The 17,866-nt window shown below is 36.2% G+C and overlaps 2 protein-coding genes across 2 annotated transcripts; both read right to left on the minus strand.

The window, feature by feature from the left end:
* Positions 1–190: 190 nt before the first annotated feature.
* On the minus strand, positions 191–4,665 carry LOC306850178 (gap junction beta-4 protein-like). The gene is made up of 2 exons (XM_079385668.1): positions 4,583–4,665; positions 191–3,832 (listed from the first exon to the last, which is right to left on the minus strand). The coding sequence occupies exon 2, from the start codon at positions 3,793–3,795 to the stop codon at positions 2,998–3,000; it is 798 nt and encodes a 265-aa protein (XP_079241794.1). The 5' UTR covers positions 3,796–3,832; positions 4,583–4,665; the 3' UTR covers positions 191–2,997.
* A 1,374-nt stretch (positions 4,666–6,039) lies between these two features.
* LOC306850675 (WD repeat-containing protein 43-like) lies at positions 6,040–17,262 on the minus strand. The gene is made up of 18 exons (XM_079386459.1): positions 17,019–17,262; positions 15,608–15,742; positions 15,227–15,348; positions 14,994–15,114; positions 14,435–14,553; positions 13,665–13,767; positions 13,509–13,573; positions 13,137–13,299; positions 12,971–13,057; positions 11,946–12,071; positions 11,381–11,524; positions 11,170–11,256; positions 9,801–9,832; positions 9,646–9,709; positions 9,394–9,507; positions 9,236–9,305; positions 9,055–9,113; positions 6,040–8,979 (listed from the first exon to the last, which is right to left on the minus strand). The coding sequence occupies exons 1-18, from the start codon at positions 17,217–17,219 to the stop codon at positions 8,827–8,829; spliced, it is 1,965 nt and encodes a 654-aa protein (XP_079242585.1). The 5' UTR covers positions 17,220–17,262; the 3' UTR covers positions 6,040–8,826.
* Positions 17,263–17,866: the final 604 nt, after the last annotated feature.

The following is a 17,866-nucleotide window of genomic DNA, read 5'->3' on the forward strand; positions in this document are numbered from 1 at the left end:
ACATACACATACAGTATATATTTTGAAAATATTTACATTAATATATATTTATATTATTATATTTTAAATTATATATAAATGTATTTAATATATAAACATATTTTTCTTAAATACGTACATGCGTTTGTATTTATATATATATATAAATATACACAGTATAAACACATATAAGTACAAGTTTTTTACTTTTGACAATTTTATTGTGTTTTATAATTGTTGTTTAATGTACAAAATTGTTAACAATCTTGCACCTTCACCCTTGAAGGAATTTGTTTTCTCTTGTACCGAAAATATAAGACAAACTAGAGCCTCATCAAAAGGTGATTGTGCAGTGAATTTTCGAGCTACTGATTTTGGTCGTTCAGCTTTCTCTGTAAGGGCTGTTAATAACTGGAATAATTTACCAATTACTATAAGACAATTTAAGCTACATTTGAAATTATGGTTAAAGACGAGTCAGATGTGTGACCATTGCGTATTTCTGTATTTTGAACTAAACTTTGGTGAGTTGTACAATTTTTATAATTGTTTGTAGGATGATGCTTTGTAGTATTTATAGGGGATATTTTGTAGAAATTTGGATTGTAGTTTCTATGTGGGGGATTATATTTTTTATCTGTTAAATTTTGGGGGGATTTTACTGTAAATGGTATTATACTGATGTTTTTGTCACATAATTTGTCTTTTATTTTATAGCAGATGAAATTTAGCTCTGTAGCTAATTCTGGGGCAGTTTCCTGACTGTCTATTGTCCCTGTCAAATAATGAATTAAATAAAAATAAAAAATATTATGTAAAGAAAAACTTTTATTTTGGATGCGATTCGCGATTAATCGTTTGACAGTACTAGTGTGTGTATGTATATATATACGTACACACATACATTTATATACATACACATATGTATATGTTAATTTATTAACTGAAGAACGTTAAAAAATTAAATAAGAACATTTGTTTTCTCATTCTATCTTGCAATTTTCAAACTTGGTGTGAATCCAAATGAAATGCCATGCCGACAAAGCACATCATGTTTATCTCTGCTATTTTCATTCTTGTCATTTTCTTGCTCTACAATCACATGCAGATCAACTGATTTTAAAAGTAAAATAAAATCTGTGAGCAGCCACGTCAAAGTTTTCATCTGCATCCTGATTTTAACAGACATCACTGATTTAAACAAGCAGCAGATTGTAAGAAAATAAAAAGCAGATTTTAATGCATCTGAAAATGTAAACAACTCTAAACAGTAATTAGGAAAGAATCCTGAGAAGTTAGCATACAAACAGAGGGTTTCTAACCTCGGAGGATGTTTACTTTTCTGGATATGTTTATCACTGAATGAAAAGCTCTCCATACACACACAGGCAAAATGGCCTTATTTGAATTTGATCATCTGGCAGTGTTGGGCATTTATCAAGAGATTCTTGATGTTTTAAATACTGCAAATTCTTGGAAGACATTAAGATTGAGGCACCACACTTTAAGCACACATTAGCACACACACACACACACACACACACACACACCAGGTAATATACAAAACAGTAACAAAAATGACAAAATATTGAATAGTAATAATAAAAAATAAAATACAGTAAAAACTGATTTGTACAAATTTGTAAACAAATTTAAATTTCCATTCAAATTGAAGTATAAATTAGGATTTACAGCATGTACTTTCTGTTCTCACATCCAAAAGAAAGATATCATTTTAAAAGCAAAATTTATTTCCAGCTATGGAAGCCTGTTTCCACCTCAGAGTAAAAATCGAAATTAATTGTCAGATAAATTTAAGTTCAACAAGAAATAAAAGCCATTTGAAATATAGTCACATTGCAATGTTGCACTTACAAGATAAGTCACATTGCACCATAAAAAGTCACATTGTGAGTCACAATTGTGAAATTTAAAGAGACAGTTTACCCGAAAATTAAAATTCTGTCATCGTTTACTCACTCTAATATCAGTGCAAACCTGTGAAAAGTCCATGCATACCATGAAATTCATCAGAGTTCAGTGTTGTTTTGCACCCCATTGACTTTCACTGTGTGGACAAAAACTGTTGAAACATTATTCAGAATATGAAAAGAAGGTTTTAGGGTCTCTTAACCAGTTGCTTACTAGCATGCATATTACTAGAATATTAGCCATTTATTAGTACTAATTAAGCACATATTAATGCCTTATTCTGCATGACCTTATTCTACATCCCTAATCCTACCCAATACCTAAGCTTAACTACCTTACTAACTATTAATAAAGTCGTAGTTAATAGTGAATAAGTGTTCCCTATTCTAAAGTGTTACCAAGTTTTACAGGTTTGGAACGACATGAGGACGATTAAATGATGACAGAATTTTCATTTTTGGGTGAACAATTTTTTAAAGTCACATTGTGAGTTATGATGTCACATTTACTCAGTGTTTTTACCATGTTAAGCAACATGCTTCTATAGATAATTGATTAATTAAATGAATTATACTATCTTTGGGTTCGTCTGAAAATATGGGTAGCAAAGAGTGATTTAAGATCATTTGGAGTCACGTTTTGCTTGTGTCTATTAAAAAACTGACAAATGTGTACTATGTAATTAATAGCAATTATTGTAATTACCTGGGCTTATACCATATGTTTTGTATTTGCTTAGTTTAAAGTGCCCGTTGGTGTTAGTGTTCGGGATCTTGGCCTAACAGAAGCCACACCACACCCAAAACCCTGAAGAGACTTGCTTTAGTCAAACCAAAGACTGCGTCATCCTGAATGTTGACATTTTGACCTCTATAAACTTTTCAAATGTACAATGTTGTTTATCAGGCCACAACTTTCCAGCAAAAAGATCCAGTGGATATAGAGTAAGCACACAAGCTGCTTCCTCTACTGCCAACCGTCCACGCAGTTGGCCATGTTTGAGTTCACATCTTGGTGAACATGAGGAACATTTTCCATCTCTCTGAGTCCCACTTTGAGTGAAAGTATTTTCCAAGCTCAAGTTTTTTAGGACGAGATGACCAGACTATATGCTGGAGCTGGCTGGCCTTTGCTTGCCAGTTTCTTGCTGTTTAAATTTAAATGCATATTTGAGCTCCTCATGTTAGCGATGGACCTTGCCTTGTTTATCTGCCGTGAGCTCTGTATCCTCTGGATACATTCAAAGCAGCGCTTGCCCACCAGGTAGAGGGTTTCGCAGAGGGAGAGCAGGATGCACACCACACTTGTCACCACCATGAAGATGGTGAAGATCCGCTTCTCCGTGGGCCGAGAGATGAAGCAATCCACCACATTAGGGCAGGGATCCTCAGAACACTTCACCAAGATGGGGAAGTCATAGCCCTCATAGATGTGATACAGGAGATACACAAAGGTCACATCCACTCCCATTTTAAAAACCAGTGAGAGGACATATGTCCACCAAAGACCGCCACGCTTCTTTCCAGTGTTGACGTACAACCGCTGACAGTCCTCGCCGTATTTGAGGCGGTGTTTTCGCTCGCGTTCATCGCGGTAGGCCACATGCAGCACCACGAGGAACGACGGACAGGTGACGAAGATGAGCTGCAGCGCCCACAGACGTATGTGGGACACCGGGAAGAAGTGGTCGTAGCAAACGTTATGGCAGCCAGGCTGAGCAGTGTTACAGGCAAAGTCTTTTTGCTCGTCGCCCCATACCTTCTCCGCAGCTACAACGAAGACCATGATCCTGAAAAGGAAGACTATGGACAGCCAGACACGGCCGAATGCAGTGGAGTACTTGTTGACCCCACTCAGGAGACCCTGAAGAAAAGCCCAATTCATGGCACCCGTGAGGTTATCTCACCTGAATACCTCACACCTGAAAGGGAGGGGAGCAGAGAGACAGAGACAAAAGAAACTTAACGTTAAACTTATAACCTTATGTTATAAGATAAAATACACACTTCTGTGATGATTCAAAGTTGTATTAAAGCAGGGGGTCTTTATCACTTTAGAAAGATGGAGAAGGGACCACTGTTATATAATGTATGAAAGTTTAAGTTAAACTTATAACATGCAGTGCCTTATTAATATCTTTACATACTTTATGTACAAAGTATTTTAAAATCGCTAGTGACACATTGAAATATTATTTTACTTAATAGATTTCAATGAGGGAGGTGCATTTAGCTGAACTTTCACTTTGGTTAAAGTTCACGTAACATTACATATTTTATCACTTTTATATCATAAAAGTAGTTGAACAAACAATAATTAGATCAAACAAGACAGTAATAAGATTCGATTTAGAATCAAACAAGAAAAATTTAGAAAAACACCCCCGTGTTTAGTCAGTAGTTCTGAAACTAAAAAAAAAAATCTATTTCCACTTTTTAGGAATGATGTTAAATGGAATAAATATATCTAGAAGCAGTTTTTATAACGATGTGCATTGTATACAAACCCCGACCACTTTAAACTGTATTTTACTATCTGTTCACAAACCTATCTATAAACGTTTTTGACTGTAAGCTTAAAAAAAAATACGGAAAGCAAAACACAATCTATATATTTATACCAAACGTATTAGTCGAACAAACAAACTTAAGAATATTTAGTGTACACTTACAGTCGGAGAACTCGCAGTTGTCTGCCGTGCAGTCGGGACGCCGTGATTGTCTTGTTTGTAGCAGTCTCAGTCTGGCGAGCTGCGGGCGTTAAACACAACTGACACGTGTGATGAAATATACACAGCGACGCCACCTAGTGGACAACCTCAAGAGACGCTTTGACGCCATCTGGAGGAGTGCAGCTGCGCAGCTAGTACTTTATGTTACAATCAATACAGGTGCATCTCAATAAATTAGAATGTCGTGGAAAAGTTCATTTATTTCAGTAATTCAACTCAAATTGTGAAACTCATGTATTAAATAAATTCAATTCACACAGACTGAAGTAGTCTTTGGTTCTTTTAATTGTGATGATTTAGGCTCACATTTAACAAAACCCCACCAATCTCAACAAATTAGAATACTTCATAAGACCAATAAAAAAAAAAAAATTTTTAGTGAATTGTTGGCCTTCTGGAAAGTATGTTCATTTACTGTATATGTACTCAATACTTGGCAGGGGCTCCTTTTGCTTTAATTACTGCCTCAGTTTGGCGTGGCATGAAGGTGATCAGTTTGTGGCACTGCTGAGGTGGTATGGAAGCCCTGGTTACTTTGATAGCGGCCTTCAGGTCATCTGCATTGTTGGGTCTGGTGTCTCTCATCTTCCTCTTGACAATACCCTATAGATTCTCTATGGGGTTCAGGTCAGGCGAGTTTGCTGGCCAATCAAGCACAGTAACACCGTGGTCATTGAACCAGCTTTTGCAACCTTTGGCAGTGTGGGCAGGTGCCAAGTCCTGCTGGAAAATTAAATCAGCATCTCCATAAAGCTTGTCAGCAGAAAGAAGCATGAAGTGCTCTAAAATCTCCTGGTAGATGGCTGCGTTGACTGTGGACTTCAGAAACACAGTGGACCAACACCAGCAGATGACATGGCAGCCCAAATCATCACTGACTGTGGAAACTTCACACTAGACTTCAAGCAACATGGATTCTGTGCCTCTCCACTCTTCCTCCAGACTGCAGACCTTGATTTCCAAATTAAATGCAAAATTTACTTTCATATGAAAAGTCCAGCTTCAGTCCACTCCTTGTGAAGCTCTCCCAAGTGTTTGAATCAGCTTTGCTTTGCTGTATTCTCAAGCTTGCAGTCATCCCTGTTGCTTGTGCACCTTTTCCTACCCAAATTCTTCCTTCCAGTCAATTTTGCATTTAATATGCTTTGATACAGCACTCTGTAAACAGCCACCCCTTTCAGTAATGACCCTCTGTGACGTTCCCTCTTTGTGGAGGGCGTCAATGTTCGTCTTCTGGATCATTACCAAGTCAGCAGTCTTCTCCATTATTGTGGTTTCAAAGAACAGGAGATACCCGGAATTTATACTGTAGGGATGGTCATTTACTGAAACTCAAATGTAAATATTCTAATATTTTGAGATACTGATTTTTTTAATTTTTTTATTTTTTTTTATTAGTCGTCGGTTATTTCAATACACGTGCACGTACAAGTACAGTCTCAGCTATACAGTAAGAAATAATGGGAAATATACAAACAGGTAAACAAATTAACAATCAGGCTAGGGACTAAATATGCACCATAAAATAGAGTCAAGAGAAATTATTAATGTAGCACCAAAAGGGTGTCCATAACTGCCAAAAATCATCAGACTTTTGATGTATATCATAGGTGAGTTTCTCGAGTGGAAATAGTGTACATGCTTGAGACAACCACATTTCAAAAGATGGTACCTGAGGAGATGACCACAATAGAAGTATACATTTCTTTGCCAGATAAACCAAAATTAGAAACAAATGTTTGGTGTGGAAGTCCAACACATTCTCTACTCCACCATATAACAAATACAATTCCGGAGAAAAACACAATTTTAACTTAAAAAGCCTTTGTAGAAAATGATGTACTTTCTTCCAAAAAGAAATGATTTTGTCACAGTACCAAAAACAGTGAAGGAATGTTCCTTTACATTTTTTACAGTTAAAACAAAGATCAGAGGAGTTTCTGTAAATCTTTTTCAGACGTAAAGGTGTAAGATAAACTCTGTTGATGAATTTATAATTGAGTTCCTGAATACCCAATGAAGTACATTTAAAGAACAAATTGTTACATATTTCAGACCAGTCTATATCTTCAATTTCATGGCCTAAATCTTTTTCCCACACACTCTTTAAGCTCTCGAAAGAAGAGGTACATGAATAAGATAGAGCTTTGTATATTTTGGATATTAACCCCTTGGAAAAACTGCTCGTTACCATTTGCTCTATGGCAGCAAGTTCAAATCTCAATTTACCTTTATCAGACAAAGATTTTATGAAATGACGCAGCTGAAGGTATTTAAAAAAATTGGATTGTGGTATGTTATATTGGTTAGAAATTTCTTGAAAAGATTTTAGAGTACTGCCTGTAAAGAGGCACGATAACTTTAGAATCCCTAATTTAGACCAATCTGAAAGGCCAATATTTTGTAAAGATACAGGGAAATCAGGATTAAAAGCAATAGGCGAAAACAAAGAGATATTAGCTGGAATTTTAAAATACTTTTTTATGCCTCCCCATGTCAAAAGAGTATTTGAGATGATGAAATTTGTTGAAGCGCATTCAAGTTTTTTAATATTTATAATAAAAGGCAGGAATTTTATTGGGAGAGGAGCACAAGCTGTTGCCTCCATGAGATACTGATTTTTGACTTTCATCAGCTGTAAGTTCTAATCAAAATTAAAACAAAAAAACTTTTGAAATGTTTTACTTTACATGCAATGAATCTAAAATATATGAAAGTTTCACTTTTTGAAATAACTTACAAGAACAAATGAACGTTTTCTCGACATTCTAATTTATTGAGATGCACCTGTACATTCACACAACCTCTGGTTAAGCATTTAGAAAATGACTTTAGGGAAATGGCACTTACAAACAGCAATTTCTACCTGATGAAACTGTTTAGGCAAGCATCGCTTTATATATAGAAATATAAAAAGAGAGTTAATGTTATCTTTCTATTGCAATGTAGTTCAATTGACCAGTTTTTACTATTTGAACAGTTATCTAATAATGCTGATCATAATACACTAAAATACACATAAAACACATGCATTGTTTTTTTTTTACAGATGTTTTACTTGTTTTGAATTTGCACTGCATTGGGTTGTGTTTTAGGGTTAACAGATATGCTCATAATATTAATAGATAAGGTCCTGACAGAAAACTCCCAGTACATTTTCCAGTTTGTGTGTTATAAATACATGACCTTTTTAAAATAATCTTAAAATATTTTTCAATTAAATAAACACTGCTTTAATATTTAAAAGGGGCGATTTGTTTTTTAGAATTAACAGTAGAAGCTAGTAAATGTATTCTGCCAACACAGATTTTTATTGTTTGCTGTGGCAGGTTCGCGTTGATATTACACTTGGCACTACTATCTATTTTGACATTTTACTTAATTTTCTAATATTTAGAGCCAGGAACGAAAAAATAATGAATCCAACCAAGAGATGAGAACAAAACAGTATTTATTTCATTTAAACTGTACAACAGTCAATGATATATTGTTTGCATGAAAAGTTTTGGTTGCCGCTCACCGCAACCACTGTAAAATTAAACCTATACGCCTCTGGGACTGTATTTTTAAGATTCATGTTGTACTGGGAGAGGTTCACATTTTCTGTTCTCAAGACCGAGAACCAAGTCATGACTGCCGAGGGTGTAAAAAAAACAAAAACCCTCATCTGAAAATCACACACAGGACACGGAATTCAAACATGAGAAATGACTGTGACAGAGAGACTGATGACTACATAAATTAAAGATGATCAGAGGACAGTGCTGAAGGGCATGATCATGATATTGTCATATGCTCGGACCTCAGGGACGTCGGACGCCCGATTAAGGATGCAATCGGGTGGAGGGATGGAGGGGGATTTGGTTTGGGAATCAATCCCACAGAATCCTATTGTAGCTGGTCGACAAAACAGAGGCAGTTTCAAGTCAAAGGAAAAGTGACTCGAATGGACCTCAAACGCGGGAGTGTGCTTTCCGCATGAGGAGCTGTCAGTCTGGGTCAAGGGTCGCACACCCTTATGACCATTCTGAGAAAGACATCCACAAGTCCAGGCCGCAAAGGTTATCGAAATTCTATAAAACAAACTTTTGTTTTGTTACAATAAAATTCAACTAAATGAAAAATAAAATGAAATCATATATAAATGTAAGGGTCCTCTTTGAATCCGGTGGCCAGATTGGTTATTATTCTTCCTCGCTCTCATTTTCAGGGTCCAGATCTGAATCACCATTCGCTTTTGCTTCATCATTCATATCTTCCTCTTCATTGTCCTCCTCGTCTTTGTGGTTCTTTTTGTCTTCCGTCACTTCCATTGCTGCCTCATCCTCCTCCCAGTTCTGAAAAGACAAATCAACATGAGAACAATCCCATAACGGCACATTGCATACACAAGAACTGAGAGCATCTCTTACATCCGAGTCATCCTCAGGACGCCCCTCATCTCCTGAGCCTTCCTCCTCATCTGAAGACTCTGTAGAAAAAGACAAAGGTTAGACAAGATAAATAGTTTACATACAGAACAATAAAATTTACACGAGTCTTTAGTTCATTACATGTGTATTTTGCTGCAAAGATTTAGGTAAAATTCTTTACCTTCTTCATAAACCAGTTGTGCTTTGTGAGAAATATTACCAACTTTCTCAGCACAGTTGTTTGTCGCCACCTAGTAAAAAAAACATGGAAATGAGCACACCGAAAAATCAAAGCAGTGATTAACATCTGAACTAGGGGCTTGTGCTTGAGCAGCTCACCTGTGTCATGAGCAGGTACAATTTGCCATGGAGTCGGGTGAGCTGCTGATATAACTTCACCCTGCTCTCAATCATATGGTAGATTGAGCCCAACTGAGACACTAGATCCGGAAGCTGTGGGGAAACAAGATGAGACCAAATGAGGAACCCTAAAAAAAGATGATCTATGGTGGATTTAAGACTGAAGATGCAGTCACAACATTAAGATCTTGATTATGTACATTTGTGAGACAAAGATGCACACAGACTTACCGAAGACAAGTATGATGTGTGTTGTGTAAGAACTGCCTTAAACCACTGAACTATAAGCAGAGCCCTGCACAGAGAAAAACAATCATGTTACACAAGGTTTAATGCCTTTAAAATATTTAAACATCAAAAAACCAACTGAAGTGAAAATTACTTACGCAAATGGATGCCCCTGCAGTCTTCTGGCCAGCTACAGAAACAACCATAAAATAATTAAAAATTTTAATTTTTTATAAAATTAAAAATATACCATCCAAAGTTTTGGGGTCAGCAAGATTTTTTAAAGGTTCTGAAAGACTCTTATGCTCACTAAGGGCGTGTTCACACTTGGCGTCTTTTTTGACTAGAAAAAGTTGACGAGCGCTTTTTTTAATAATAAATAAAAAGCTGGCAGCGTTTTGGTTACAAATAGCAGCCGAGGGCATCTTTTGTTGCTATAACAGCTGCAATGGTAGCCTAGCGCTGTGTGCTGCAGAAATGTCAGCTTTTGAAGTTAACGGGGAAGGTAATGTCGGTTCACAACAATGTTTGTGGGAGTGCGACATTATACGGGGAAGGAAACTGTATGGTGCTTCCAACAAGTCAAGTAACCATTAGGTTCACGGTGTGTGTCACGTCACTTTCACTTTCACAATTTAGTCCAGAAGCTCCGGTTCGATGATGCACCTTGTGCTCTGAAACTAGTACGATCCATCTACCGGCTATCTTCTCCTTTTTTCTTGTTGTTTTTGTTATGGAAACGACTCGCCACTCGCTTGTCATTGGTCAGCTGTCAAAAAGGTGCTTGACGTAGGGCGTTTTTTTTTCCAGAAAAGTTGAACTTTTTTCAACTTGAAAAGACGCTCTGAGCTGCAGAAAAAGACGCCGGTCTTAATGCGGTGGCGTTTTAAAAAGCTCTCAGAACTGTTTTAACTCCACAGGATTATAATGTAAAACAGACGCTGACAGCTTCAAAAAAGACGCCAAGTGTGAACATAGCCTAAGGCTGCATTTATTCAATAAAAAAATATGATAAAAGTAACATTATAAAACACATCATAAAATTGTAATATATCTCAAGTAATTTATTCTTTTAATGCAACACTGAATTTCACTCTAGTCTTTTACTAAGTGTCTCAATTCATTTTCTAATATTGCTGATTTGGTGCTCAAGAAACATTTCTTTTAAATGTTGAAAACGGCATACAGTTAGAAACATTACAGTATAAAGAACTGAATTTATATAAATCAGAAATACTAATGGCAATGTCTTTACAGTCACTTTTAGTCAATTTAATGCATACTTGCTAAATAAAAGTATTAAATTTCACTTATTTAAAACAATCTTACTGATCCTGAACTTTGAATGCTTATATATATATATATATATATATATATATATATATATATATATATATATATATATATATATATATATATATATATATATATATATATATATATATATATATATATATATACACACATACACACACACACACACACAATACATAATACATATTTAACAATGTCAAAATGACAAAATACCTCTTCCAGCAATGGCAGGACAGCCGGAGGTGGTAACCGGGCAACAGTGTTCTTTATCAAAACCTCTTTTTTGGTTTGAAATATTTTCTGTCAGAAAGAATTAGGTTACATGAGAATGTTAACAACATGCATAGACAAACACTAAATATAACAAACTTCAAACATTCAAGTGAAAATATTTCATAATTTTGTAGCAAGGTGTGTAACTTACGGAAAGGATCCGCTCATCTTTGCTCTCCAGTCCCTGCACAAGCAGTACAGCAAAACTGTCCGTCTGCAGGGAGGATGAGGCTTTACCAGCACCCGTTCCTCCAACACTCAACTCAATCTGCTTTAACCGCTCCTCGATAGAAATCTACAATAAGATGGAGATGATTTACATGCATTAGATTAGGCAATGCAAGGCAAGTTTATTTATATAGCACATTTCATACACAATGGTAATTCAAAGTGCTTTACATGAAAGAAAGTAAAACAAATAGTCATAAAAAAATTATATTGATCACAGCAATAAAAAATAATACAAAAATAAATTGTAATAATAATAATAATAACAAGAAACTTAAAAACAAATATTCAAGGTTTGTTCAAACTCTTCCGCACTAAATGAGCGGAAAAAAACCCCTTCCAAAACACCTAACTATTCCACTACTTCACCCCTTACTTACTCTGACCATCATAAATTAAGAAATTCCTTGATTTAACTCTGGGGAAAAAAATCTTAGCATGATTTTACACAAATTTAACGAACTCCGTTGGGAAGTTTTGAGTCTTACCTCTGTGGTACTGCCCTCTTTTTTCCTCTTCGCTGCTTCATTGGGAGTTAATTTGATTGGTGCCTTGTGTCCCGGAAGTCCTGGTACTAAAACCTTGCTCTGTTTATTAACAACTGGTGTCTTCACCTAGATGATGATGTTCAAATTAATGCATTGAACTTATTTTTATCATCAAGATTTGAAGTTTACTTTTTTTTTTTTTATATATACACTATTCAAAAGTTGGGGGTCAATAAGATTTAAGAAATGGATACTTTTTTCCCCAGGGCGGCAATAATTTGAACAAAAGTTCTAAAACATTTACATTGTTACAAAAGATTGCTATTAAAAAAAATGCTGTTAAAAAGATTGTTAAAAAATGTTGTAAACAGCTGTTCTGCTTAATTTTGAGAAGTGTTGAAACATAAGAACACAAGAAACAAATGTTTTTTGAGCATTAAATCAGTATAACAGATTGATTTCTGAAGGACCATGACACTCTGAAGACCGAAATAATGGCTTTAAAATTTCAGCTTTACTGTCACAGGAATAAATTACATTTAATAATATATTAAAATAATAAAAATTTTACACTAAGTAAATTTCCACAAAATTTGGAAATTTTATTTAATTTTTGGAAATTTTTCATTTTTCAACAAATAATGATTTGGTAAGCATAAGAGACTTTTTTTTTTATCTTGTTGACCCCAAACTTTTCAACAGTAGTGTATACTTCATAAAAAAAAAAAAAATTATATATAACGTTTAAATTAAATTATATATTACATTTAAATAAAATGTATATCTTAGATGTTGTAACTGGTTACCATCTCTTCTTAAATTATCTTACAGTGTGACAACGAAGTGTTGAATTGACAAGAAGGTAGTCACACAATTAGAGACAACGAAACTGCACACATAGTTATAAAAACTATAAAAAAATATGCAGCTTTTAATGGATGATGCTTGAAACTAAATGTCAAATGCCTAGTATTCAATAAATCAAAAAGGTAAAGTATATATTAATGGTACAGATGAACTCTTACCTTGGAGACAGCCGTGTCTACAGAGAGAGAAAGAGTGCCATGTACATCTCGAACTAAGCATACGTGTCTCTCTGATGTGTTAAAAGGCTGTGGGAAGAGACGGCCTGTCAGTATAATTGACCAACTGAATAACCCAGTAAAATCAATACATTTCTGCTGAACTTACGGTTTTCTCCATGACAGGCTGCAGGTGATGTCCGTATGCCAGCATCAGGTTCTGTCTGTCAGCACAAAGAGCTGCTGCGAGCAGAGGCACGGGCATAGGGGAGTCTCCCTTCATAGTGGACACCTGCAGGGAACACACTGGAGACAGCGGCTTCTTACACGGCCTATGAGAGAAAAATATAAATATGAGCTTCACTGAACGGTTTTAAAGGGATAGCTCACCCAAAAATGTGTGTTCCAAAGATGAACGAAGGTCTTACAGGTTTGGAACGACTTCAGGGTCAGTAATGACAGAATTTTTATTTTTGGGTGAACTATCCCTTTAAAAGAATTCAACAAGTCATACTGATTAATACAAGATGGACAAACTCACCCATTGAGAAAGTGCTCAAAGAGATGAAGCTGACCGTCCTTACACACCACTGCTAACCTCACAGCCTGAGAAACACACACACACGCGTCAGATCTCCATAAACTGAAATGACTGATAATTATAGTAAAAGCAAAATCCGGCTCAATAAATCCTGACCTCATTTTTGGACTTGGATGTCTGAAGGTCTATGTGTTGGGGTTCATCTGTCAGAGTAAAAGACACCACAGAGTTCTTGTCTTTGCCATCACACCGTACCTGCCTGATGAGCATAGGAGGAAGCAAATGAGATTTCAGTTTGTATTCATTCTCAGATTTCTACAAACTTTTTTAATTCACGAACTGTCTTAAATCAGTTCTAATTATGTTTCACAATTAAAAAAATGAGCAGAGTTCAACATTAGGCAAGGAAAACTAAATTCATATTTAATATAAAACTAAATAAAATATGTATAATACAAAGAAGTCACACATATAAAAAGGTGTATGCTCACAAAGACTGCATTTGAAATATACTTTAAATATAAGTGATAATTATAAACTAATATAAATAACCTAATAAATTTGAACAAAATTATTTAAAGAAAAAATGTCTTTGCAAATTTGATATCAAAATACTTCATATAAATTCATTAGCCAAAATAATGCCAATAAATAGCAAATAGGTTCTCCACAAACTTGCCAAAATTAAAACACTTTGCACAACACTGATAAAAAAAAAAAAAAAAAAAGCATAACAAATTGTTTATTATGTATTAAAGCTGTCAGTAGAATTTTAAATTGAAAAGGTGGGAGAGACACTTTTTTCCTAGTAATCTCAAAATGGACAAACTGTAGTACTGAACTGAGCACCAACTATAAATAATCATTATAGATTCATTTCTTTAAGCTATAGTTACTTAAAAAAAAAAAAAGACAATATAACATACCACACACTCAGGAGCCTGTCGTGAGCTGCCCCTGACAAGAAGTACATCCCATTACTGTTTGGGTGTCGTGTTGTGGCGAAGCATAGAGTCGTTACCATGGTAGAGTGACCTGTGAATTTCTACAAAGTAAAGTAAAGTAAAGTCGTGACGTATTGTCAAGTATGGTGACCCATACTCGAAATTGGTGCTCTGCGTTTAACCCATCCAAGTGCACACACACAGCAGTGAGTAGTGAACAAATGCACACACACACACCGTGAACACACACCCAGAGCAGTGGGCAGCCATGCTGCAGCGCCCGGGGAGCAGTTGGGAGTTCGGTGCCTTGCTCAAGGGCACCTCAGTCGTGGTATTGAGGGTGGAGAGAGCGCTGGACATTCCCTCCCCCCACCTACAATTCCTGCCGGCCGGGGGCTCGAACTCGCAACCTTTCGATTACGAGTCCGACTCTCTAACCATTGGGCCACGACTTCCCCCAAATTTGGGACATCCCATTGTTAAATCTGAAACTCTTCGGTTTTCATTTATCTGAGGCCAGAAACATAGAAGTCAGACTCACCCTGTACACTTCCTTAGTCTCCAGGTTCCACATCTTGATGGTCATTCCCGCCGAGAGCAGCAGCTTTCCATCTGGACTTATACACAGGCTGCTGACGGCTGATCTGTCTGCCTTCCATTTGCTAAACACAGAAAATGTCATGTTTGTAAATCACAAACAACTTCACTATGTTGAATAACGTACGGGGAAATCCATATTTGCCAAACATCCAACACATAACTGCACAGACTCACCAACGAACTTTTCCTGTCTGCAGGTCCCACTCGGCTATGTGTGTATCATCTGAGCCGCTGTATAACACTGAGTCTTCTGGATGCCACTGAACGCTGTTCACTGGTCCACTGTGACCTCCCTCCTGACAGGTGGAGACATCATTAACATTCCTAATTTAACCTGTATTATCGGAAGTCCCTCAAAGCATTTTTTTCTAATTAGATGAACATCTTTCTCCCTGGCGTTATTACAAAACTATAGAAGCGACTTGGTAATGTGTGCCAGTTTGCTTGCCAATTTCAAGTAAATGGTTTTGCATCAAACTTATGCAAAATCCTTTAAATCTTTGAGTTGTATCAGTCGAATATCATAAGGACCAGCTCTTGGTGATGAATTCTTACCAGAGTGCAATGCAGGTCTCCCTTCACTGTACTGTAGATGAGGACGGACCCAGCAGCAGTGCCCAGCGCCAACAGATCTGACTGCTCAGATGCCAACCCGGCCTCACATTTCCTCCTCTTCCTCTGTGGCACCTCCTAAAACACACACATAAAGAAAAATGTATCACTGTAAGCCTTACAGAAATAATAAATTTCTTAGTCACACATTTTTCAGTCATTTCCATTAATAACATTTTAAAGCACATCACTTATCGAGAGCTGTTTTAGTATTTATTACCTCAAACTTACTATTATCTTTTCCTAAATGTTTTTAAGTTTCACTTTTTAATCATTCATTACATACTGGCACATAAAAATAAAAACACACTGTCGCTGGTGAAAAATTATTTTCATTTATTATTGGGATCTGTAGCCTATAATAATCAAATATTCCATACGTACCATACCTTTTCAAATTTTACATGTAAATTAATACTACATGTATTAATACTGATCTCTAGCTTAAAGTAAACAGTCTATTAAATAATTATTAGCTTCCATTCAGTTTGTACTATGAAAATTTAAACAGATCAATAACTATTTGTGTAGTTACAATAAGTAAGCAAAGTTTGATCAAGTACCAGACCAACGGGAAAACATTAGTGCCAAGTTAAAGGCTGATATCAGAATCACAAACAAAAAATAACTCCCAGTCAAACATTTGCTACGTTACTAGTAACAATAGAAGACTTATCAAAGCTGTTTATGCCCAACTTTCTCCAACAGTATCCAGAATCAACGACGTTCTGCGTAATGTTATTAATATCACCCTGATCGAAAGTATGTAGCTTAATATTTGATAGAAATTTTACTAAAGAGCAACTAGTTAAAGTTGTGTAAGGGTTGTGCAGCCACAATGTGACCATGTGTTTTCTAAAGTAGCATTAAATATAAATACAACATCGTTTATTAATAAAACCACAAAAAAATAGCATCATGCTTATACAGACACGTTGACATGATTTTTGGTTTAAAAAAAAAAATTACAGAATCATCACTTTAGCCCACATCAATTTATTCTGCCTACTTTATTAGCCACCGACAACCACCAGACGAATATAACACTGTTAACGAGCCACAAAAAGCGCATGAAGTCGCACTTTTGACATTAGTGTAGTGATCTGACAGGTTTTATTGATGAATTTCGTGTTGGATCTAAGGGTCTCGCGGCCTGTGTCTGAACATGTGCCACACGCAACATGTGCGCAGCGCGTTCCACGAGCGCAGCTCTAAAGCAGCCAAAATAGATATTCCTAAACAATTCGTGTTTAGTTTCATGATCACATTCAAGACAAATACAGACTCAAAGCGACCCGAAGCCCCTACAATGATGCACTGCGTTACACAGGCCGCATCGAACACTGTGCGCTACCTGAAAAGCTCGGCACGGTCCCCATGTCGCACAGGTACAGGCTGCGCTCAGGTGCGCGGAAGGCACGTATTCCTGTTGCAGAGTTTTGCTGTCGGTGTTCCAGATGCGCAGTCTCCCGTCCTGTGCGCAGAGAGCCAGGAACTGCTGTGATTTAGGGCTGAAGGAGCAGGGTAGCGCAGCTCGGCCTCCGTCTGCCGCCATCTTACCATTCCGCGTGCGTCCCTTGCTCCACGGGAAACACGTGTGAGAGAAAATTGGACAGCGCGCATGCGCAGCTGCACAGGCGCAGCGGAAACGCTAATTGGCTGCGCTGGGTTTTGGGGGCGTGCCATTATTGTTATCAACCAATCACTGACGGGTGCGGAAGTTTTATACTCGAGTTTTGTTATTTAGTGGAATTTGAAAGTGAAAATGATCTTTGGGAGTTATCAAATGTGAAGTAAATCTTTAGTAAATACGCTTTAGTACATAGTACCTAAACTAAATAGATTTCACTTTTAAGTGCCATTAAAACTTTAAATTAAAAATAAATTTAAAAACTCATTCTGTAACATTTACTGGAAACGGTTGCACATTTAATTACAGCTACATTTATTTTGTGCCTGTAATTATTCGAAAGACATTGTGGGTCATATATCTATGTATATTTAAAACTTTAAAAATAATATGTCTCTTCTTGTATATTTAAAAAAATCCAGTTGTTGTTTTAACACTGCCTTTCTCAGAATTAATTAATTCAATTATAAACTTAAACAATTATTAGGTTTATGTTTATTAAACCTTGTTTAAGTTATTTGGCACACCTTAAAGATGCTTTAAGGATCCCTTATTACTCTGACCCCTAATAA

This window comes from Barbus barbus, assembly GCF_936440315.1.
Source record: "Barbus barbus genome assembly, chromosome: 30".
NCBI lineage: Eukaryota > Metazoa > Chordata > Actinopteri > Cypriniformes > Cyprinidae > Barbus > Barbus barbus.